At 39.2% G+C, this 14,565-nt stretch overlaps 1 protein-coding gene across 7 annotated transcripts in view; it reads right to left on the reverse strand.

The window, feature by feature from the left end:
* Nucleotides 1-14,565, reverse strand: part of RANBP3L (RAN binding protein 3 like) — a 250,703-nt gene that overhangs the window by 20,822 nt on the left and 215,316 nt on the right. For all 7 annotated transcript variants that reach the window (XM_041750190.1, XM_041750194.1, XM_041750192.1 and 4 more), the window contains 3 exons: nucleotides 2,822-2,880; nucleotides 1,271-1,310; nucleotides 712-789 (listed from right to left, as the gene is read on the reverse strand). In XM_041750190.1, the coding sequence (XP_041606124.1) occupies nucleotides 712-789; nucleotides 1,271-1,310; nucleotides 2,822-2,880 (177 nt within the window). The remainder of the gene's footprint in view (nucleotides 1-711; nucleotides 790-1,270; nucleotides 1,311-2,821; nucleotides 2,881-14,565) is intronic.

The following is a 14,565-nucleotide window of genomic DNA, read 5'->3' on the forward strand; positions in this document are numbered from 1 at the left end:
ATCACGGAGTACTTTGAGTGTAGGAGAGAGGCAAACTAAGTTACTGATTTACTCACAATACAGTATGTGCTGAAGTTCCTAAAGTGTTCTTTTCAAGGCAGACAACTATTTAAGTAGATGGATACTCAGGGAGAAATGACAGTTTCCCCTAATTACAAAGCTAATACATACTTAATGTAGGTACTTTGGAAGCACAACAAAATGCAGAGTGGGTGGGAAACCCCAAATCACCTGCACTCCCATTACCTAAGATAACCATTGCTGACATTATGGCTTCTGTCCTTTCAATCTTTCATCCATTGTTGATAAATTGAATTTCTATTTAGTTATTTGTATTTTTTAAGGATTTGTTATTTATTTGAGAGTGAAAGTGAGTGAGAGAGAGAGAACGAGAGAGGGAGCACATGAGCCGGGAGAAGGGCAGAAGGAGAGGGAGAAGCTGACTCCCCACTGAGCAGGGAATCAGACTGGGGGGGGGTGAAATGATCTGAGCCAAAGGCAGAGGCTCAACTGACTAAGCCACCCAGGTGCCCCTGATAAATTGAATTTTTAAAGTGACTCGCTGTACAATCCATTTTATAGACTGCTCTTTTCATGCAACAATTTATTATAAACGGGGGCTTAAACATTTTCCATTTGAAAAGTCTCTCAGTGCTTTCACACTCAGAGAAAACAGAACGGTGAACAGACAACACTCAGGGCTATACCTACCTCCTGGGGACTGAGGATGTGTAGTGTGCAAAGTAAAAGATGAAGACCTTACGCGCTTTCTCAGAAAACCATTGCATTCTGCAAGAAATTCAACATGATGAGCAAAATTGCTGACAATGACAAGCTATCCTCAGCCAAAGGATAAACAGAATTACCTTTTGCCTGCATAGATCATCATCTGATAACTCGTTAACTCCCAAAGGCCAAGTTTAAATGCCGGGCTTAATAGCCTGGTGACCATAGAGCTACAGGCACACCAGCCTCATAAGAAACAATGAGAAACAAGGGACTTCAGCAAGAAACTGCATGTGAATTTTGAGATGGTAAAGAGACTGTTTGGCGGGTTGAGACACAGGGCAATGGAGAGATGAGGGCCTTCAGCGTACTAACGTCAGTGCTCTGGGGACCGGTGTGTCATCTCTCAAAACAAGAGCCAATTTGGTGTTTAAACATGAGAAAAACCATGAAGTTTTACATCTTGCCACATGCCCAAATATTTGTGCCTGTGTATTTTCCTTGTAGGAAGATGGGTTTGGAAATCCCAGAGGTAAGTCCTTACCATGTTCTGATGCTTCATAGGTGGAGTCCTCTGCAGGTCTCTGGAAGGAAACAAAGCTGCCAGTGAGAGCTGAGTGTTTGCTGTTTTTACAACAGAATTCCACCCTGTGGCTCCATCAGAGATTTCTCAAAAGTCAGGTCTGCTCAGCTAGGCCAGGGAGAAGCCTCTCACCCTTACTCCTTCACTCGCTAGGCACATATTCAAGACAAAGCAAAGCCTCAGTAGAGTGGTTTTGTATTTCAGGGACTGTAGAATGCCTTGTCAGAAATTGTTTAAAAGGAAGATTTGGTGTCCATTGAAAGATGAATGGATAAAGAACTGTGGTCTATGTATACAATGGAATATTCCTCAGCCATTAGAAATGACAAATACCCACCATTTGCTTCGACGTGGATGGAACTGGAGGGTATTATGCTGGGTGAAGTAAGTCAATCGGAGAAGGACAAACATTATATGGTCTCATTCATTTGGGGAATATAAAAAATAGTGAAAGGGAATAAAGGGGAAAGGAGAAAAAATGAGTGGGAAATATCAGAAAGGGAGACAGAACATGAGAGACTCCTAACTCTGGGAAACGAACAAGGGGTGGTAGAAAGGGAGGTGGGCGGGGGGGCGGGTGACTGGGTGACGGGCACTAAGGGGGGCACTTGATGGGATGAGTACTGGGTGTTATGCTATATGTTGGCAAATTGAACACCAATAAAAAAAAAAAAAAGAAATTGTTTAAAAGGAAGATTTGGAAACACCAGCTCTCTCAAGATCTGGAGCTGTTGGCCTGGGAATGGACTTTTCTTTGACTGGGGCTTGGGGGTTGAGCTTTTCTTTAGTCAGTTTTGTGGGTAGGAGGGTAAATGACTTGCATAAGCAGGACCAAATAACAGGAAAATACCAATCAAGCTAAAGTGGAAAGCTACTAATCTTATCATTGGTCTTTCAAAGCTGGTGGTTTTAGTGTGATGCAGGTAGGGTCCTTCAGATCCCTTTTCTTTTTTTTTAATTTTTATGTCTGGTTTGCACATTTAGTTTTATTGTAAGAAAGCAACTTGTACACTTTTCACGTTTAAAACTGAGCATCATCTTTCCTTTCTAGCGAAACAAAAAGAAAATTTAAAAATCAACATGAGCAAAATTATAATAGGGAATGTCCATTCCAAATAAGATCCGACAGGTTCACTTTTAAGTCAAGCATCCCAGTTTAGGACTTTACACCCAGTTGTAAGCTAGGTCAGTGGTGGAGACCCATGCGGAGTCTCTGCCCTGCTAACCTCTTTCAGTCCTGCCCTTTTCCCAGTCACTAAAAAACCCTATAATTTTGGTAAAGATGACATGTTATTCATAGCTTCAACATAAGGCAGGCCTCTGGCCTCCCATTTTGGCCAAATTGCTACCAGTAAAAACCCACTATATAAATATTCTAGAGGCACAACTCTGCTAAGTGAAGAGCAAGAAGATAAACCAAGGCAATCGTATATCATTTAGCCTCACTAGCTTCTTGAAACAATTTTCTTTGCCAAAGTGAAAATCAAACAAAGAAAATTAGCTCGAGCTTACCTTAAAAGTTTGTTCTCTCTTTGCAAAAACAAATATTGGTTGAGCAATGACAGATTTTTCTGTACAAGGAAGATAATAGGGAGAAAGTCAAACTATATTCGGACATTTCTAACACCAACTAAAAATATTAGAAATTTTGTTTGTTTGTTTGTTTGTTTCACTTTGTATTTTTCCCTGCCTTTGGGTAAAATCCAAACTGTTTTTACATGGACACTGTAACTTCTGTATTTACAAATTATTTTAGCAGTTAATTACAGAAATAAGAACTTGGGGAAAGTGATAATAATGTGTTTCCATAAGCAGTGAGATCATCCCATTAAAAGAACACACTTTAAGTGTTTAAGGAAAACAAAGTATAATTATCTTCATTTACAATATCATTAGGACATAATGATTAACATCTTTGCTTTTAGAATGAAAAATTGCAAGGGGTGAAAAATCTCATCTAAGAATAGTTCTTCTACTTGAGTTGGATCTCAAGGTAAGAATGGTGGAGATGTATTGCATTCTATCCTCAGATTGTTCCGGAAATAATCCATATTTCCTTCATTGGAGCAGTCATATACTAAGCCATATTTTCAATATTTAGACTGAGAATCAGTCTTTTGTCTTCAGCCCTGCTGACCTCATGAACCTTTTATATTTTCCTCTCTTAGGTAAAACAACAGAGAGAAGCTCATTTACTCTAGGGTATAAATGAGTGATAACAGTTTAGCCACTCCAGAATTCTTAGGGAAGATGACATGTTTGTTAAAAGTTTGGGCCCTGGAGTTAATTAGGCATGTGTAGCACTAATACTTGGGGAAATAATAGGTTTGTAACTTTAGTTTCCTCATCTGAAAACAAAATGAAAATTATAACAGTACTTACCTCACAGAGTTTATATGATGATTAAATGGATTTTTAGATATAATTATTTATATTTTTACAAGACCAGAGAGAGAGAGAAAAAAGCTTTAAAGAAAGGATATTAAATAATGTGGCATGCCACCAATCTCCATTCCAAAACTCTTAGCTGACATTGCCAATTCATGACATTTTCTTTCTTTCTTTTTAAAATTGAAGTATAAATGACAACACTTTCTTAATGAGCCCAAATATGATCTCATAAGTCTCCCCATAATAGATTTCCAGCAGCCATTACCAATATATTATCCTGGCACACAAGCTGAGGTATTTGCCATCCCTGGGCTGAATAATTAAAACTCTCACAGAGGAGTTTCAAGGAACTAGCAGACAATTACATTTTTTTAATATGCCAGGAAGAGGTTCTCCAGTTCCCCATAATCTAATCCCATAAGAGAGTATTGAATCTCTGCCACACCATCCTTGCCATGCTCCTCGGCCCTGTGAGCTTGGGTACATTCTTTCAGTCCAGTGAGATAAACTGCTCACTTTTTCATGCAAGTGCTTACCACATAGTCTGCCCTTGGAACCAAGTGAGCCCCAGCAGAAAATGCTCAAGAACACATCAACATTCCCATCCATATTAAACTATAGTTCAACTCTTTGTTGCTTCCCTAACAAGCTCCTCTTCCAGCAATTACATTAGATTTAAGAAAAGAGAAATCTAGTGACTTTGAAAGAAAATAGTCTTCATGGGGGATCCCTGGGTGGCTCAGCGGTTTAGCGCCTGCCTTTGGCCCAGGGCGCGATCCTGGAGTCCCGGGATCGAGTCCCACGTCGGGCTCCTGACATGGAGCCTGCTTCTCCCTCCTCCTGTGTCTCTGCCTCTCTTTCTCTCTCTATGTCTATCATGAATAAATAAATAAATCTTTAAAAAAAAAAAAAGAAAATAGTCTTCATGGATGTTCAGAGGATACTTATGAATTAGAATTATAAATTTGCTCTTCTAAACTGGATTTAGGATAGTTCTGGCTAAAACAGCATGATGAGGTCTAATCTGTGACAAAGGACATGTTGACTTTCTTTCCCTTGATCAAAACATTCAGCTAAACACAGGCAAAAACAATCTTCCATGCGGCGCTAAGGAAGAAACCACAAACGGTTACTTGCAGCTTGGAGGATATATGGTAAAGTAAGTACATCACTTTTATTCATTAATTCAATGAAAACTTATTGAGCATCTTTTTTTGTGCCAGCCACTGTGCTAGGATGTAGGTATACATTGTCTGATTAAAGGCATATTAACCTCAGCACAGTCACCTTCTCTTCCCCACCAACACTGTCCGACACATTGGTTGGAAAACAGACTTTCCATACCTCCTCCTCCCTCTGAGTTCTCTCCCCTTCTCCCAAGCAACTCTTTTGGCTCCAAAGACAATGCCAAAAGCAAGCATTTATCAAGCCACCGGGTCTATAACAATTTTTTTACTTGACCCAGTAGGAAAATTCTGAAATAAAAGCAAGGTTCTTAGGATTTTATATTTTTTAATTTATCCTTTTCTTTGTTGGAAAATTGAATTTAAATAAAATATTTAAAAACTTTAAAAAAAAGAAAAATAAATTTATCCTCTTTTCTTTCTCATATATTCATTAATCAATCCATTTATTCAAAAAAGGTTACTGAGGGTTGACTATGTTCAAGACACCTTGCAAGTCAAGAGAGAGAGGACAGGTGGTACAAGATGAGGCTGAAGGTGAGTGAATATAAACTTCTTTTTCTCCTATTTTAATATGTATCATAATTTCCCCCAATTTTAGGTAGGTTATAAGGCCTTGTCCCTACCCTTTATTTCCATATGTTTAATTGACAGTCTCTGACAAACCTATTTCATCTAGGCAAGTAACTGGAGGATTTTCTCAAGGAATCATCTCAGAGAAGGAGGTTCAAAAGGATCTAGGGAGCCAAAAGCAGATCCAGAAGAGAAGGAAGGCACTTGACGTGGAGTACCATTGACTCAGAGTCCCCATAGGAGTGGGGCAGGTATTGCCAGGAGCCCCAAGTCTCCGCTATACAGTTTCTCCCATGTAGAGTCCTGCAGACCGTTCTTGCTGCATTGCTGGTTTAGGGAAGGTGAAAACTGAGTCATCCACGCTGGATAGAACCAGGCTACTCTGGACAGAGCCAGAAAGGTTATAGAAACACTCTTGGCAGGAAAGAGAGTGGCAACAACCCCCCCCCCCACCCGCACAGGGGCAGGCGCTGCCAAATGGGTCACCTCTTAATTGCTACCAGGACTGGAATTATCCACTTGGACCACAGCCCTGGCAGGACTTGCATTTTCCTCTGCCTTTCTTCCTGGACCTATCCACATGTTTGCCACATCCTCCTCTCTAATTTCTTCTTGTGCACTGTCTTATCCCAGGCTCCAACACAGTTCTTTATGCCCCTATCCTCTTTAACTTGTGTCCGGCTCTCTGACTGGTCAAAGCATGGATTTTGGAGCTCTGATATCGAATAGTCCTAGAGCTGATTTTTTTTAAATTACTCTAAGCCTCAGCTATTCCTTCTCTCTCTGTATATATTTTTAAAAGTTTGTCGTGAGGATTGAATTCACGTATGCAGATGCGAGCACCTAGTACACCTTCCTCTTCAAACCTGTTTGGAACAGAGCAGAACTTCTGTCTGTCTATCTATCTATCTCCCCATCCATTCTCCATATATGCACACATCTCTCTATACATCTAGATATTTACAGCATATTCCATATCATCTATCTATCTATCTATCTATCTATCTATCTATCTATCTACCTATCCATAAACATATAGCAATAGATCAGACGACAGGTTGCACAGAAGACATTCACTAAAAGTAAGATTCCCTGCCCTCCTCCTCTCCAATCCAATGGTATAGGCAGGTTCCAGTGACTCTTGTTAGTTTGGGGGAAACGTCTCATTGTTCCTCAAAGGTCTTTCTTTTTCCTTTCACTCATTACCTTATTCTTACCGCTACTATTCTCAGTTCTCCTCATTGAGCTCTTATATCTCTCCTTCTTTTAATAGGAGCAAGTTTCTGAATTCAGGCTGTGGCCCTTACATAGTTTTAGAGATTGTTGGTCCTCAAAGTGTGGTCCCGATAGTAGTCCTATAGACTACTTCGGGCTTCTGTCACCCGAGACCAAACTTAGGAAGATGGCAGTGGAGGCTCATGGAGTCAGTGACTAAACCTCCAGGTATTCGGAATAACCTGACAATTTGTGAGAGAATAGTTACTATTCAAACCACATACTATGATTATTATGATTCAATGTAAGGTGAAGTCAAGGGCTGTGCTGAGGACTTAAAAAGAAATCCCTGTAGTAAGGATATTAAAATATTGACATTGATATTGAAATCAGTCATTCAAATATTTTGCTTGAAGCAATTATGATTTTCCTCTCTGATGCAAAAGTTTGTTTGCTGCTTTGATGTATCTGATTTCTGACGTTTTTTTCTTGAAAAATGCTTTTAGAAAACGTCTCTGCTTGAGATTATTAAATGTTAATTTCTGCCAGGCAAAAAATTAGGCTGGAAGCATAAACTACACCAAAAACTTTGTCATGATACTAAGATTCTTCAGCAAAAATCCGAAACATCTGAAGTTTCAAATCTAAAAATGAGGTCTTCTGTAGAAAATAACAGGCAAATCATAGCAAGTGACCTTAATCTCTGTATGGGACCCCAGAAAGAGGAGACACAGAGGGTCTGAATAATCTTGATTTTTTTTAAAAAAACAACTCAACCTCATATTAAAATATTCCAAGACAGTTTTATAAGGGCAAGTTGCAACCCCAGAACATAAAGTGATCTGTGCCAATTTACAACGGAAGCACAAGCATGAGACATTCTGTAATTTATTTCCAGCCATACACAGAGGAGTTCTATAAAAATGTAAAAGGAATGAAATAAACAACAAATTACCCACCAATATATACAGATGTATGTCTTTACAGAGAGGATGGTAGGAACACAGAGTGACATTATTAACTGTGATGGGACACTCTTGGTTCTATTTTCTGAGATGCTGCATATGCTTTAAAGGTAAAGTAACCGGGATCCCAGAGGAACACAGAGGAACACAGAGAGTTTACATGGGAAGTTTCCAAGCTGATTCACAAAATATTAGCTCAACTTGAGAAACAAGATGAATGGACCCTCTAGAACGATTCCAGCCCTGGTTGTTGCTGCTGAAGTCATAACCAATTTTGTGTACTATAAATACAAAACTGTTGTAATAAACACCTAATATGAAGTAGAAGGGGAAAGCATTCACACTTTCAATTAACTTCTAAATTTTTTGAGCTGCTTTAAGTTCTTGTTGAAAACGAAGCTATTAACTGCCCACTCCAAGAAATTAGCATTTCTTGTTTTGTTTTATTATGAGAAGCACACACTGGAGACAAAAAGAATTGACATTAGAATAGAACCAGAAAGCTATTCCTCTTCTCGTCAATGCTGGTAAAGAAATCACTCAGTTTCAGAATGGGAATCATATCAGAATAGGAAATTAGAGAAGATGAGAAAAGTCTCTCTCAATCCACTAAAAACAACCATCGTCACCCAGAGTTTATTCAATGCATCCGATTTTCTGAACTCATCCGCTTCTCATGCTGATAATCTTCAAGAGATCTGTTCATTGGTAAGGTTTTTTTTTTTAAAGATTTTATTTATTTATTCATGAAAGACGCAGAAAGAAAGAGGCAGAGACAGAGGCAGAAGCAGGCTCCATGCAGGGAGCCCAATGTGGGACTCGATCCCAGGACCACGCCCTGAGCCCCAAAGGCAGCCGCTTAGCTGCTGAGCCACCCAGGTGTCCCTGTTCATTGTTAAATTTTGAAGAGTCTACTCTTTCCTCCACTGTTTTGTACATTGGTCTAGATCTAGACACAGACCAATTTTGGAAAACCAAGGCATAGAGACAATAAAAGTCTCTGGTGTGAGCAAGAAGCAAGAAGACTCTGAGGTTGTGTCATTTATAGGTCTTGCTACCATTCTGGATGTGGGAACAAGCCCTGAGAATTCTGTGCTGAATGCACTCACCCAACGTCACCTCTAAACTGTGCTGCTTAATTTATCATCCAGTTATATGTGGTAGTGGGAGATAGCCAGTAAATTAACTTCATTTCAATCTTAGACTGGTGATTTATAGCAGCAGTAATTCAATTGAAGAAAAATTATTATTTTTTAAAAGTCATTTACTTCACTAATGTCTATATAAACAGAGAAGTGTACAGATTAAAGAACAGATCATTTTAATTAAATCATTTAGTATAGAACATCTGGCCAAATCACTCTGTCAACCAAAACATAATGATGAGGGGAAAAAACTGGCTTCATATTTTTGAGAATGTTCTGTAATTGTCCCCCCAAAAGAAATGGCCATCATGTGCAGTGCGCTTTATATTTGGGGGTGATCGGTGACTTTTTCAATAGATATCATAGCATACTTCCTTAAATTTTACTATTATTCCAGCGTCAGAATAGACCTATTTGAATTATTTCCTTTTTCATTCGTAAAGACAGTAGCCTCCTTATGATATGCGTATGTATGTCATGACTAGTCTTTATCCTTTCGCCTTTTGAAGTATTTAACTCAATATGACCTTAAGAAGTAGCAGAAAAAGTTAGACCTTGGTGATCTCCCAAGATGCTTCTCTTATCCACTGGTGTAATAGAAAAACTTAATTTGCATCACACATCACTTACTACAAAGCAGATTTAAATATATCAGTTTTTGGTGACTAAACGAATGGCTACTAGGGACCAGAATGTATGGTTTTAAAAATCTAAGCTTTGGCAGAAAACAGACCTGGATTCAAATTCCATCTCCTGAATTTACTAACTATGAGCTAGGGCAGGTTTCCTCATCTATGAGATGAAGAGCATGAAGCATTCTTCACAGAGTTGTAAGGATTAAGTAAGGTAAGGTAGGCAATAAGCTGCTGCTCTTACTGCATTGGGGGATTTTCTAAAGGTAGGTTATTAAACCCTGTGCTCATGAGAAAAGAAAGGCTCTAAAATTATGGGATGTGCCCAAGGTCAAACAGCCAATACTTAGGGACTAAAGCAAGCAAGGACTCTAAGTCTCGAGCTCCCCACCCAGCACCCCCAACCCCCCAAAGAAAGCTTCCCCCCTTCTCCCATACCACCCCCCCCCACACACACACACACACTGCTTCCATGGTCAGTAAAATGACTACGGGATGGCTTCCTGTCTTCTGAGCTGGAATACACCTGGGCTGTGATAGCTCTCCTGCTTCCGTGGTCTGTACTGTACCAGCCTCACTGAGACGTGATCTCAGACTGTGTCAGTCTCCCTACACGTGGGTTTTGCTCTCTGTAATCACTGTAAGATGCTTCACTTAGTCTCACTGTTTTCTGTTCACATTCTGAAGAAAGAGGTTTTTCGAGAATGTCGGCAGACAAGTGGTCTGGTGAGCCTTGCCATCTAAAATCCCCATGTCGGGAGGCCTGGGTGGCTCAGTGGTTGAGCGTCTGCCTTTGGCTCAGGTCATGATCTTGGGATCCTCGGATTGAATCCAGCATCGAGCTCCCTGCAGAGAGCCTGCCTCTCCCTTGGCCTATGTCTCTGCCTCTCTCTCTGTATCTCTCATGAATAAATAAATAAAATATTAAAAAAAAATAAAATCCTCATGTCAATATATATACTCAACCACTGATAAAATAACTCAGATGTATGTATTACTTTTGACAGACCATACCCACTTCTCCGTAATTTGGAGGTGCTATTTTATTTATAAATAAAACAGTTTTGTGATAAAGTTACTTGTAATCTTTGATTACTTGAATACTTTTACCAGCAACAAGCGTGGGACTTCTGGATTGAGAATGCCAAAAGGGGCTGTTTGTTTCTTTCTCGACACTGTTCCTTCACTTATGGGGTTATAAAGATGGGGAATGTGTCCTAGGATGTGCTTGGTCAACTTGGTACCATTTGGAAATACATATTTCATTTGACAGCATTTATAAATCACATATTTTCCCCTCAGAATAACTTGCAGTGTGAAACTGCTTCCATATGTTTGAAATGGGTCTCTCCATTTTGCCGAGGGAGGGGGAAGAGAAATATAGTCTAGGTCCTATGACATGTTGAAGATTAATATTGAACAGGCACATGCACAGGTTTAAAATGGTATCTTTTTATTTCAAGTAATTCTCCAGTGTTTCTGTGCTGCTAAAATTAAAGAGGTGATTTTGACACAAAGTATCCTATTAGTAAGAATTAAGTCACTCTTCACATAGGCTATTAATAAGTCAATATGGCTGAAGCATAGCTTGGTACGTTGAATTCAGATAAATTTAAGCTCTTCCTCTTCAGTAAAGAAGCACACTATTTTTAAATCCCTTCATGGATTCCAAGGACACAGGCCGGATGGAGAAGTTTGATTGCAACTTCTTCTAATTCCAAATCTCTTTTCCTTAAACGTATTCCTCTTTGAGCCTTTGAGCAAGCAGGAGAAAAGGCTCCTTGTTTTCTTGTTTCCACAGGAATAAATGGATGTTATTCCCCTGAGAACAAGACCTTGGAGGCCTAGGCCAGAAGAAAGGAGCAGAGCTGCCCACCCAAGGCGCTCATAAGCCCAGAAGGCCTGGGCCTCATTCTCTTCTTGGGAACTCACAGAAGCCGGCAGGCGGGCTGACGTCCCTGAAATGCCCCGCTGGCCCTCAGGCACAGAAATGAGCAGGAACACAGTGATGGCTGCTGCAGACACCTTCTTGAATGGACTTAGAGCTAATTTGGCAGAAGTATAGGCCAGGTAGCAATTTGTAACACTTCCCAGAAACGTTTTGTTCACCATGCTACAAGAGACAAACTTACACTTTCCAAATTTATGTGACTTGGAAGATTCTCAAGAAAACAGAGATGAATCCTTTAAATTTATTCATTTTTTTCCTTCAAGTTTTCATAATCATTGAATTATCATGACAAGTCGGGATGGATTAGAGGAGATACAGTAATCGAGTGATTTAAATGTTGTTTTTTGGTTTTTACTGTGGAAAATATACATAAAATTTCTCATTTAACTATTTAAAATGTACAGTTCAGTGACATTAGGTATATTCGCACTGAGGCATAACTATCACCACCATCCATCTCGAGAACTTTTTCATCATCCCAGAGTAAAACGCTGCCCACGAAGCACTAACCCCTCATCTGACTGTCCCCAGACCCTGTAACCACACTCAGCTCTCTCATTTTATGAATCCAACTGCTCTAGGACACCTCGTGTAAGTGGAGTCATACAATATTCATCATTTTGTATCTGACTTATTTCTCTGAGCATAATACCTTCAAGGTTCATCTATGCTGGAGCATGTATGAAGAATTTCATTCCTTTATAAGGCTGAATAAATATTCCAGTGTGTGTATGTAGCATATTTTGCCCCCCCCCCCTTTTTTTTAAAATCAGCTTTTCTTCATTTGCCTTCTCTTCTTTCCCTTGTTTTCATTTGGCTGCATATTTCTCTCTAGCGCCTGGTTCCTTGCCTCCTCACATTTCCTGTTTCTCCTTCCTGACCCCTTGTATACTCATATTTTCTCTACATGCTTAATATTAGGATTATTATACAAATAAGTACTCTTTCAATGGGTATTTTAAATGAGATAAAATGCAAGTTTATCTTGTCTTAATTTTTTTAGCCATTTTAGGTCCTTTTTCTTATGCTGGCCCTTACATGATAAAATTCTCAGACATAGAAGGAGTATAGTACCAGCTTTTTGCTCTAACTATAAACTTTGAGTAAGTCACTTCTCTCCTCTGGTTTTAGTGTTCTGGTGATGATCAGTTGGCCTAAGTGGAGTGTGAAGCTCTAGTATTCAGTGATTGAGGAATATTAACCACTTGGATGAACTTTGATGGGATAAGTCATGATTTATTTAATAAACATTATGTGCCTGGTATGAGCATGGTCATCAACAATAACAATATTTTGAATTTAAGCCTTAAAATGTGAGAAATATTTACAAAGATAGAAAGATGTTTAGCACCTCTATTATGGTGTTTTTTGAAGATTTGGTTTCTAAATCTTTGTTTTTTTCCCTTTATGTTTGTGGCTGGAGTTGTTTGCTGCGAGTCCCTTAAAATCTACTTTGCTTCATCCTACAATCACTTCTACTATTTAAATTTAGCTTAGTCAATTTTCAGAAAGAAAGATGGCAAATAATATCAAAACATTAATCCATACTTGAGAATGAAGTTCCTTATGTCAAAGTTGGTCTTGTTGAAGAAAGAGCTCCTCATAATCCTTGGCACTGGTATAAGTCTTACTCACACTCAGTTTATAAAAACACACACACACACAAATCATTATCTGTGCCTCCATTTCTCTGTAAGACAACTAAAGTTTAACACAGACAGCCTTAGACCTAAAACATCCATTTCCAAAAAGAAGGCTATCTTCCTTGCTTAACCCTGTCCTCTCCAGATGGTCACATACCTTCTTGTTATGAATTACCTCCTTTTATCAGAGCAAGAAAGGTTGGTGCCAATTATTTAAACCAGTCATTACAGATCCCTACCTGAGAGGGACAATCAAATTACTGAGCTGTAGTGTCTGGAGGTCTGGTAGTTTCTCTGCATCTGCTGAGGGAAAGGAATTTGTGTCCTGTTAGCCTTGGGTTCTTTTCAGACATGAAGCCCATCTTGCACTGATACAGGACAGTTACAAAAGTCTTTCTTCTTTCTCCTGTTCGAGTATATAGGTCAGTTTGCATTTCCTCCGTTAGAATTTAACCTCTGTCTCCTTCTGGACAAAGCCCTTTTGCTGTGGCTTTAGTTAGTATCAAAAGCCACCTTCAGACTATCAGCTCTTGCCAGTAGTCTGGATCTTTCTCCTATGACCTTGCGCTTACTTATTGCCCATCCACACAGGGTGAGTCATTTGATCACTAGGTAGAAGGAAGACGGGTATTTACTGCATTTTGAATCCTGACTTTTGGATGTTATGCTAGTTTTACCAACAGATTTCATTAAAAAGCAACTCAGGTGTGAAACTTACCTTGCCTAAATGTTAAGATTTCAAGTCAAGTTAATGATTTAATATAATAGTTGAGCCAGCACTTTGAATAAAGTCTTCAGTTTAAATAAAATACCGAATGATAATAACGGCTCTTACTTAACCCCTTTTTAATTTGGAGTTTTGGACACTTCTTGTTTCTTTTGTTAAAATCCAAATCTTTTCTCCAAGGCCATATCGGCCCAGTTCTAAAAGTGATACATTGCTATCTTTCACACTTTGTGCAGTGTAAGAGATGGAGACCATGCAGCTATTTAGATTTAAGTGAAAACCACTAGCCTGGTAAACAGGCCACTTTATCACCTATTTGTTTTAGAGTCAAATACACCCTGTTGGGAGACAGTTGGATATGGTGAGCAGTTTATATAGAAATTGATTGCTGACTTCAATAACAACACCTTTTAAACTGAACCACAAACTGAGTTCAAGGGCCAGCCATCACACAGATCATTTTCAGGTACTTAGTTGAGCATCTATTTTGTGCCCCCATACGAGGAAGAGACCATGGGCTAAAGCACAGGCTCTGGAGTTTCTTGGGTTAGGATCTTAGAGAAGACCCCAGCTATGAGGTCTTGATGTTATCTACCTCACAGGACTTTCATAAAGAAATGAACTAACACATGCAAAGTGCTTAAAACAGTGCCTGGCATATGACAAAATGTGATTTGTTTATAGGTGACATGTTAGCACTGTGCTTGTCCTGGTATAAACCCAGGCGACTGCTACCAAAGAACTGTTACAACACAGTTGAGGAGACAACATCAAAATGAATGAAAGAATTAGGGGCAATCACAGAATTTTGGTTTTGAAAGGATCTTATA

The sequence above is a fragment of the Vulpes lagopus genome, chromosome 3 (assembly GCF_018345385.1).
Source record: "Vulpes lagopus strain Blue_001 chromosome 3, ASM1834538v1, whole genome shotgun sequence".
In the NCBI taxonomy this organism is placed as follows: Eukaryota; Metazoa; Chordata; class Mammalia; order Carnivora; family Canidae; genus Vulpes; species Vulpes lagopus.